We start from the raw sequence: 10,929 nt of genomic DNA, 5'->3' as shown, positions 1-10,929 counted from the left end.
AGGGCAGACTCACAAAAAAGCAATCCCAGACTATACACCCACAACTCATTTGGATAGAGTCATGACATTGAACCTGTTAATCTCAGTCTATTACTGTCTGGACTACTTGGGAGAAGCACATTTGCTACATGGCTTATAGGAGGCTCTTCTCAAAACACGCCCCCCTAAATTAACCAGTTCACTGCAGTTAAGACTTAAAGAGCACTAAACTGACTACCACTATATGCTGTTAAACTCCAACCTCATGGAGGGATTTTTACAGTGCAACGAGACTGAATGTCAAAGAGCTCTTGGTCTGTTTACACCAACCAAAAAGGCAACACTGCACTGCAGTCTGACACTGTTTTATTTGATAATGACAGCAGCTCTAGCACTCTGATGCTTCTAACATTCAGACTGTTAAGAACTTGAGTTACAACTCAGGTCTCTGTGAAAGGAAGGGCAGACACCTGGGTATCTCGCTATAATAAAGGCTCTTCATGAGGCCATAGGAGTGTCTTGCCAGCATTCTACAAAGTAATGTATTGTTTTAAAACTGAAGCACAGATGCTAATAAAGCATCAGCTCATTTGCTGATGAGAAAAGCTTTGAGTGGCACCAGGTGAGCATCCTGAGTGACTTGAGAACTGAAGCAGGCTCCCGTACACGTTGCTATGATCATCCTACACTCTGCGGAACCCATTGGAAGTCTTTATGGCAGACTTCAATCTGCTCCTGTTTTCAGTTCTTATTCTTTAGTCAGATGAATGTGGAGACTCTCAATACTATTTATGCCAAAAGGGGTAGGGGTGGGGGGAAGAAATGCATATGTGGAGGGAAATGATACTAGAGAGAAGGTAAAGTTCGAATTTGGGCAGTAGGCTTAGCTGCTGTTCCCATTTCTAACAGCTATAGCTGCACACAGATGGAAAAATATTTGGTCAGATGCTAGCAGCCAGCTAGCGTGTTTGGCTCCTGCAGCCCGTCCAATTCCATGCAACGCAGTTCATTTACTTCTTCTTTGCAATGACATTTCTGCAGACCCAGTTCATGCCATCCTTCAAAAACAAGACAACAAAGAAATGGAACATTAGATGAGAGGAAAGGATCAGCTTTTGCCCAGCTCACAATAAGCTCTCCCTTATCCCATTTTGCAAACACACATTCAAGTTTCGCTTTTCCCTATCCTATATAATAGCGTATGTGAAATGCTCTGTCTTGTTAGTGCAACTATGGTTAGGAAACCTGATCTACAAATGGCCCTTCTTAATCTTACATCCCTTGTCTTGTTGGTAAACTTATGGGACTAGGAATTACTGCCCTTTTATCAGGCTTTTCTGTCAACATGACCCTCTTTGGCTTTAATTGTGACATGGATCCACCCACTTTCAACTGTGTGGTTGTTATTATCCTGCTTTATTTTGAAGAGGATGGACTGTAAATCTAAATTCGAAGGAATACCAAGGATCCTTTGCTAACTCAGCAGTATACAATCTTAGGATGTAATCACACAGAAACCTTTGTCACATTCAATTTAACTTTTGCACCATACATGTGCAAAAGACTGCAGCTTTGAGATTTTCATCGTCTCCTCCCATTTATGAAATGCTAAATTTGCTCAGCTGCATCCATGCACACCCTGATAAATATTCTGCAGTTGCGAAAAAAGGGAGAAAAGATAGAGAGATACCCGAAGATGAGATCACAAAATAGCTTCCAATAAATAATTTTTAATAGATGAAATTAACAAGGTTGGGGAAACCCAGCCAGATGGGCAGGGTATAAATAATAAAATTATTATTAATTATTATTATTATTATGGCAGTGTAGGTGGCAAAATGCACAGCTGCAAAGGTATAAAGTATTAGCAAAAGGAACTGCACTTAGAAATGCACTAATAACAAAGGAGGCAGGGATGTAGAACTACCAAGAGCATATAGCAACTCAGACAGCTGGCCCATCTATTAGTGGTCCTCCCAAGTCTCAGGCTGAGGTCCTTCTAGCCTTGCTGACATCCTTTTCATTGGAGAGCTTGGAGATTGGCCAGTCTAGTCCAATCACAAATCTCTCCAATGACATACAAGATTTTGAATAAAGGAGAAAGCCTAGGAAATGACATACAAAGAATGCTGGTTTTCATGCACCTTTACCCAAGTCCCCAGCCCTGTCTGATTTAATCTTAATAGCCCACAGTTTTGTGTCAGCAAGAATGAATGGTCGGAGCTGAGCATGTTGCTGTGTATACTGTAATGTCTTCAGCATAACTGGAAGGCCTGCAGATTTCAGCTTCCTTTTAAAAAAAATATAAAAGCATGTGTGGATTAATTTGTTAAAGGACATGCATACACAGCAAGTTCCAGTACAGTTGACTCATGTTCATTGTAGAAAATACCCCAGAAAAAAGGTTTGGGTGGGGTTCCCAAAAGTAATGGTAGAATGTTTCAGAACTCAACAAGTTGCCTGCTCCTCCCTACAGCTGCTTGCTTGCCCTTACAGCACCAAGGACACATGCTCCCTTGCTACCCAAGACCTTGTGAAGAAATTCTAAATGCTGAAAGAGCCTTACATACATCAGTCAAAATGCTGGAAGTAAATGTTTTGTAAAACTAAGGGAGTTCTACAGCAATTAGGAAACATACATGCCAACTTCCTTTATTGCACTTTTTAGAAATCTGGTTGCATAGAGCAGTTTTTAAAAAAATAACAGAGCTTTCTGCAACAGTTTTTGCTGCTCCTGTTGCCTCTAAAGCAGTAATCGTGTTTGCACACATCATGGAATACAAGGCAAGCAGCACTCCTCATTCATTTTGAATGTAGGTTTATATGCCGAAGCAGAAAAGCTGAGACAGCTTGAAGTCATAAATATCTGCTGACACTCCTTTGATATTCAGCACAACAATCCCATAAACAATACATCCCTGCAAAACAACCACCAGTCACCCCATCTCCCAGGTAGAAGCAGACCAGAACCTACCCATACAGAGGGACTCTAACACTGCCCGATGCCACAAGGGAGCTCAGCCAAAGGGAAACTCAGCTACCTGAACACTGCACAGCAGAGGCTCATAAAGCTGAGTTTATGATGGGATTTACTGTGGCTGTGAGCCTGACTGTATAACAAGGGCAAAAGAATGACAAGGCACTATGCAGGAGGAAAGGTGAACTCCAAATGGCTTTTCAATTCATATCTGGGTCACTTTACTTTGAAGGCAGGAACTCATCCAAAAATCACTTTCATAGCAAGAGCTGGTTCAAAGAGAATTCTGACTGTCCCTAATTGGTTTGTGGGGAATGAGTGTCTGAAATTAACACAGAGACTACAAGGGGGAAAGGATCAATTTCCCTGGATCAAAGAGGATAAAACACACACATTTTTTTTTAATCTGCAGGTAAACCGTTTCCCATACTCCACACAAATAATTGTCAGTATCAAGTTCAATGATGGGAAATAAATGTTCTCATCAGATAGCTAAAATGCAGAGATCAGCTTAATGGGATCAAATTCTGGTAAAGAATTGGTGGCTATTTGCCAGCAGGGAAAGAAACAGGAAGCTAGTAATTAGAGAAGCAGAAATTTGATAATAAAATCAGTAAGGCTGTTGCTACATCTGCATTAGAATTTTATTTTATTTAACAGTAAGACGAGCTCAGCTAGATAAGACTAAAACCCTTCTAGAGCAACATCTTATTTCCAACAACGGAGAACCAGATGCGTTCAGAAAGCCCACAAACAGGGCACGAAAGACAACTACACTTCCCTTGCTGTATGTCCCCAGCACCAGATATTCACAAGCGTACTGCCTCTGCATGTGATGGTTCCATTTAACTCCCTATCCTCCCTGAATTTGTCTGGTCCCTTTTGAAGACATCTAAACCAATGGCTGTCACCACCCCTTATAGAGGTTCATAATGTATTATGTGGAATAGTATTTCCTTTTGTTTCTTCTTTTTTTGCATAATTTTTAATTGCAACTTTTCACCATACAATATAATGAAAAACAAACTAATCTAAGTAAAAATAAAGAAGAAATATTCACAAGCGTACTGCCTCTGCATGTGATGGTTCCATTTAACTCCCTATCCTCCCTGAATTTGTCTGGTCCCTTTTGAAGACATCTAAACCAATGGCTGTCACCACCCCTTATAGAGGTTCATAATGTATTATGTGGAATAGTATTTCCTTTTGTTTCTTCTTTTTTTGCATAATTTTTAATTGCAACTTTTCACCATGCAATATAATGAAAAACAAACTAATCTAAGTAAAAATAAAGAAGAAAACAAAGAAGAGAGGCCCTTTCCTTGTCTCACACAGAAGAGGGTGGACCCCTCCCTGAAAGCTTCCCTTTCTTCTCCCAGCCTCCCACCTTGGGAGTTCTTCCCTTCCCTGCCTCTCACACAGGGTCTTTCACCAGTCATCCATCACCTTCCTGTGCATACCCTCAGAGTAGAGGACATCGACAAACAAAATAAAACATAAGCAAAAGCAAAGTAGATGAAGGAAGAAAAAGAAAAAAGACAGGAAGGAAAAGAAAAGAAAAAGAAAAAGAGAGGGGAGAGGATAGAAATAAAACGACTTCAGATTCTCCGTCTGTCAATTATATCTATAAAGATTATTCAAAATATCCAAAGTGTTCACTCCAGGATGGTATCCAGCTGTATTCTAGGAAAATATCCAGCTGTTTCTCGATCTGCTAGGCAATGTTTTTCCAATCTTCAGCCACACATATCTTAAGTTTATTCCTTTTCCTTTTCACACAAAAAGTCCAATTGTTACTATCACTAAATGTTAATAATAATTTTCCTCCAGTATGGTATGACAACTTTATCTCCATAAAATTCCAACTTCCATTATTAGAATAATAATCCATAGTTATTTACTTGTAGTATATTCATTGATTCATACCCACTTCCATATATTCTAATCTTGTTTCCTGTTGGCTGTGATTTTCCATCCTAATTTAATAAAATAAAAATAAGGGGGGGGGGCTCCTTCTATTTCCATTTCTTCCATTCTTTTTCCAAGTGCATCGCCAGAAGTTTGGTAGATCTTTCCTTTAAATTCACTCCAAGTTGTACACAGAATACTTTCTCTGTCAGCCCTATCTCTGCCATCTCAAGAGGTTTTTTAATGTCTTGGTCAATGGTTTTGTTCCACTTCTCCAGCATCACACCTCCATCGTTTGTCCATTCTACACCTCCAGGCACTTATGTGACGGTCCTCTCCATTTCATCATTTACTGCCTCCAACTTTACCATCCCACTCTCATGTTCTGGCAGTATCCCCCCCCCCCGCCCCAGGCTCTGTCTGATCTTTCTCTGTTCCATTTTCATTCAACATTTTATGCATCTCAGCTCTGAGCTCTTTTAATTCCTCACCCAATAATTGACTCATGACACTATAAGTCAGTGGCATGTTCAACAGTACTTTTACCTAGTCTCTGCCTTGAAAACTTGTGTCTCTCTCTTTACCAAAGCACATTCCTTTCCCACGGTTAAGGGATTAAGTTTCACTTTTGCAGTCAATACTCCACAAAAGGTACAGAGAGTTAAAGGTAATATAAATGAAAATTTCTAATAACCACAACTCTCTTATCTCTTTATAATCTTTCTTAGTCGCAAACAGTTAAAATATGCTTTTTGTTTTATTTTCAGCCTGTTAATTAATGCCTCTTCTTATGCCAGCAGTCAGTTCACATTCCGCGTGAAAGTTTAATTGGCAGATAGATCACCCCAGTAGTAATTCATCATAGTCTCACAGGTAATTAAAAGAAGGGAGGTTTAATTGACCTAATGCCCTGAGGCATAGGGCTACTATGTGGTGTCTGGGCATGGTGGTGGTTCCTCACTCCAAGTTACTCACTGCATCTGAAAACCTCCTGATCTCTGGAGGGAAGAGCAGCTTTCTTCAGAGCATTAGAGGTTAATGCCTTTGATCTCCCATTTTCAAAGAGAGAATGTGATAACCAAGATTTACATCTTGGCTATCATTAATCACCATGTAATTATCTCTGTTGATGGTGTGTTGGTAGTAGACGACTAGTCAGCCATCTTTTCTCCCAGAACTCTCACAAATGCCCCTTTTGTTTCTTCTCAATCTACCACCAATCAATGTCATTTAGGTAGCCCTAAGTGGTAGTGTTACGAGACAGAGTGTCCACACTTTCCACAACATACATACTTTGTGAACCTGTATTATGTCCTTCCAGGGATACTGTTTTTTTAAAAAACTAAAAAACCCCAAATGTTTTAACCTTCCTAATGGAAGAAGCTCCCACTGCTTGGTCATTTGAGTTGCTTTTTTCCTACCATTTCCTTCTTTACCTTACTCTTTTTGAGATGACTTGGTCATAATTGTATACAGTATACCAAATGTGACCACACTACGTATTATATAGTTATTATGGTAGCAGTTTATTTTTATTCTCTTTTTAAAAAATCAATCTGAAATTTGAGATTGTCATTGCTGATGTACACCAAGTTGATGTTCTCATAGAACTATTCATAAAGATGCCAAGAACAATGCTGGATAGTCACAGCCAGTATATGTATGATTAGGGTGTTCGTTTTTTTGTTCTTGTTCTTGTTCTTTCTCTCTCTCTCTGTGTGTGTGTGTGTGTGTTTTGCTCCATTGTAACTATATAAATAGATAATTTCAAATAATGTTTATACCATAGCATTTATATTTTTGTGCCTATACTCTATATACCACAATGCCAGCATAAGTGTATTTTATACATGGCTAAACACAACATCACAAGTGCAGTTACAAACTGACAGAAAAAATGAAACCAGAAGTAAGGGAATAGGATTGGCAATGTTTTAAGTACAGCCCCTATTTCAATCATCTGATTAACCTTATTTAACTTACATAGCAAGAGGCAGTTGTCTCCCAATAATGATAGTGCATAAAGATCAAATGACTCCAGGTGTCAGTGTGTGTGTTTCTCATTGGCTGGAATCTGCCATTACCAAGGAGGCTAGATGAGTTAAAAATAGTTAGAAAATCCAGCCATCTCCTTTTGTGCCTCTTTTTATGATCACAATCCTGTCTTGGACACCTGATGGCATGGACATCTCTACTGGCCTTTCTCTGCCTCTGTTAATATTTAAAACCCACTAATTTCTTACCTGCTTGCACATTCCTTTGTCTCCTCCTGGAATCAAGCAATCAAGCAGTCTCCCATGATCACAGACTCTTCAAGGCCTTTATACAATATTTGCAAATGTGTCAAGACAAGTGAACAGACTTCCCAATAACTTATTAAAAACAACGATGAGTGAATTGCAACGTAGTACGCACAGAGTAGTGGGGAAAGGAAGGACAATGGCTAGGGGATAAAAAGAGGTGAAAAGGTATTTCCCTCCCCCAACTATCATTGGCTGTAATAAAAGGTCACTGCAGTAAGAAACTAAAAAGGAAAAACTAAAACTAAAAAGGAAATACAGAATATTCTTTTTTACAGTAAAGCCTCCAAACCAGGATATTTGCACCAGTAATCGGCTGGTGATGTGGAAGACTTCTTTTTAGAAAATGACCTGATGCCGTTCAAGGTTTACAAATTTTGTAAGATTATAATACAAAAATATAAACCTATACATTACGGTGAAGTCATTGCTCCCATTGCCATTTAGTTTGATTTAGTACATGAATGAAAACAACGAAATGAATGTTGAAATGAAAACACATTGGTAGTATAATTAATAAATAATAAAATATATTGTGGCGTCCTTTTCTAAAAAAGAAAAAGGGCAGTCTTTTACAGCAACTCTATTCCCCTCTTATTTCTGTTTAAATAAAACTCCAGAGCCAAATATACTTCAAATTCTATCCTAATTATGAAGGACTTAGATTTAAAAGGTATTGGCATTTATTCAGCTGAGTACTGTCAGCTCCAGTTGCTTGTGGCCCTTATTGCTTTGGAGGAAAACTACAGTAGCTTCACTCTGAAGACTGGCTTCTGTTCTGGGCTTTCCCATCATGTGCCTGCAAACACATTTTCTAGAGAATGGTGTCTGGTATTTTCACAAGTGCTCACAGTGTGTGTGGGTGTCTGTGTGCTAAATGCACATGTGGATGCGGGGGTGGAGAAGCATAAATGCCACAAGTCTCTTTTGTGGCAATTCACATGTCAGCTTATAAACCTGAGTTGTGTACTGGCAAACAGAAGCGCTGAGCTGACTGATCCCTTATTCTGTAGTATGAGGGATATTTCTAGCCAGCCTGCTCCTGTCTCTCTTTAGCTTGTTAAATGAGAAGAACAAAAGGCCTGGTACAAATCTGGGTATGGTAAAAAATTATCTTCTCTGAACAATGGCAGGAAGCCTGACTGGTGCATTGAAGGAGAGTGAGAGTCAATTATAAACAATGGGGCTGCTCTACATTACTGCTCATGGAAATAAACCGGGGGCACTCTTTACATTCAAAGCCTCTTGATCAGAACCTTTCACTGGTATCAAATAGATACAGGGCAAGCTCGCAGCGGATTCCTTTCTTAATTAACATTTTTATTTAAAGAAACCCATTTCAAATAATAGTTAAATTCTCTAAATGTATATAATTTATTAACCATAATGTAATCTCATTAACCTTGAAATCCCCAGCCTTAACTACTGAGTTCTGCAAACTATAGCTTAATCTACGAAACTAATTAAAATGACCTTCAAACCATTTCTCCTTCGTTTGCTGTCATTATTTATTCTTTTTTTGATACTCTGCCCTGGGGCTGTCACAAACCGTTCCCTATTAACTCATTCTCTGTACGTTTCTGTTCCACAGAAAGTCCTATTTTCTTTTCAAATCCACTGTTGCCAACATGCACTCTTGTTATTCATGCAACAGCCTCCTGGGTACCTTCCCTCCTCCCAGCTGGCATATTTACTTTCTCTTTATAGCCTTCTAAATAAATATCTGATAACACTTCCATGTTCTGTCACCAGCCTCTAGGGTGGTTCTTTAATGCTGTGAACTAGGACTGAAACACTACATCTCCTTTTTCCTGAAGAGCTGAAGCAACAATTCTTCTATATTTACCTCAGCTTCAATGCACAAATTAACTATTCTTTAAACTTCACATTTAGGGCACACTAGAATCTCTTGATTGCCAGGCCACTGGGCAAAGATGTGCCAATGATTACTGGCGAAAGCCGTGTCAGAACATTCAACTCACTGCTAATAGTGGCAATACTTGAAAAGTATACGGAGGCATCAAGAAAGCCTTTGGACTAATAGGAAAACTGCATCACTAAAAATCTTATCTGGAGAGATTATCACAGACCGCAGCAAGCAGATGCAGCAATGGGCAGAACACTACAAAAACTATACTGGCAAGAAAACATGGTTGCTAGCACAGCAGTTGACAGCATCCAGACTCTGTCTGTCTTGGAAGAGCTGGATGTCCCCCCCTCCCTTGACAAGCTGAAGAACACCATCAACTCTCAGGCATGTGGTAAAGCCCCAGGACAGGACGTGATGCATCTCCATAGCCTTCTCTTGCAGTGTTGGGAAACAGGATCTGCGCCACAAGACATGCACTGCTCCAGCACTATGACCCTCGACAAGAACAAAGTTGACTGCCATGATTGTAATAACTACCAAGGAATCTTCCTGATGATTACTGGAAGGAAAGCCTTTGCCCAGATCTCAACAGATTAAAGTCACTCACTACAGGGTCTATCCCAAGTCACAATGCAGCTTTAGAGCTCAGAAGTTAAGACTCAACATGATTTTTTCATTGCATCAGCTGCTGAGAGCAGAGGTGTCCCTTTTGTGTCACCTTCATAGACCTGTCAAAAGCCTTTGACCATATCAGCCAAAAACAATTCTTTACACTGCTCAGTAAGATAGGACACCAACCTAGGCTACACAAGATGATCATGTCCTTTCATGAGAACATGTGCAGCACTGTCCAGTATGATGGCTCATCCTCGGACATCTCCCCTATAATGAATGGTGTGAAACAGGGCTTCTTCTCCCTGTTGCTCTCATATGCCTTCAGCTTGACTAAAGACAGTGTGTAATCCATTCAAGGAGCAACGGGGGTCTGTTCAACCTGGCAAATCTCCATGCCAAGACAAAAGTGCAACAGGTCTTTATCCAAGAGATGTTGTTTGCAGATGATGCAGCCTTGACAGAGCACTCAGAGGAAGCTCCACAGAGTCTCATCAACTGTTTTGCCTAGGCTTGCATGGAGTGCGGTCTTATCGTTAGCCTGACAAAGAACAACATCCTGAGTCAGGATATGTCATCTTCTCCATGCACCTTCTCCAGGTGTCGCCAACACTCCATGCATCAGCATTGGTGAGCGCATGCTTGAGGTGGTAGATGATTTTGTCTACCTGGGGTCCACCATAACAAGCTACTTCTACTGTGAGCAGGTCAAGCTTATTGGCAAGGCAGCTACGTCAATGGCTTACCACTCCACAAGAGTATGGGAGAATGTGATGCTAATGACCAGGAACAAGATGAAGGTCTATCAGATTTGTGTGTCGAGTCACACTGCTTTATGGAAGTGAGTCATGGGAAACTTACAACCGCCAGGAACAATGACGTCTCAATGCCTTCTACACTGACTGCATTAGGAAGATTTTGGGCATTACATGGCAGGACAGCTTGTGCTCTCCCGTGCCGTCATTCCCAACGTGTTCACATTCCTGTCTCAGTGATGTCTACACTGGATTCGTCCTGTCCACAGAATGGAAGATGACAGGATCCATTAGGTTGGAAACATTAACCATGCTGCATGGGAATCCCTTGCAGATCATTGCTGTGCCTGTCATGTATCCACAGCAGTGAACGGAGGAGAAATGACCACTGGAAGGAGCACATAAAGAAGAAATGCCATGGTACACTTGTATCAGTACAACAAGATGCCTCCATCTGACCCAACTGCAACAAAACACGTCTCTACCGTATCATTCTCTACAGCCACGGCAGGCGCTTTAACTATCCAG

The 10,929-nt window shown here is 40.4% G+C and overlaps 1 protein-coding gene across 2 annotated transcripts in view; it reads right to left on the bottom strand.

Moving 5' to 3' along the window:
* Nucleotides 1-328: 328 nt before the first annotated feature.
* Nucleotides 329-10,929, bottom strand: part of ARL3 (ADP ribosylation factor like GTPase 3) — a 36,715-nt gene continuing 26,114 nt past the window's right edge. For both annotated transcript variants that reach the window (XM_053389356.1, XM_053389355.1), the window contains exon 6: nt 329-1,037. In XM_053389356.1, the coding sequence (XP_053245331.1) occupies nt 990-1,037 (48 nt within the window). In that variant the 3' untranslated portion in view covers nt 329-989. The remainder of the gene's footprint in view (nt 1,038-10,929) is intronic.

Source organism: Podarcis raffonei, chromosome 5 (assembly GCF_027172205.1).
Source record: "Podarcis raffonei isolate rPodRaf1 chromosome 5, rPodRaf1.pri, whole genome shotgun sequence".
Taxonomy (NCBI): Eukaryota; Metazoa; Chordata; class Lepidosauria; order Squamata; family Lacertidae; genus Podarcis; species Podarcis raffonei.
Note: the sequence above shows the minus strand (reverse complement) of the source record. Positions and strands in the feature narration are given on the sequence as shown.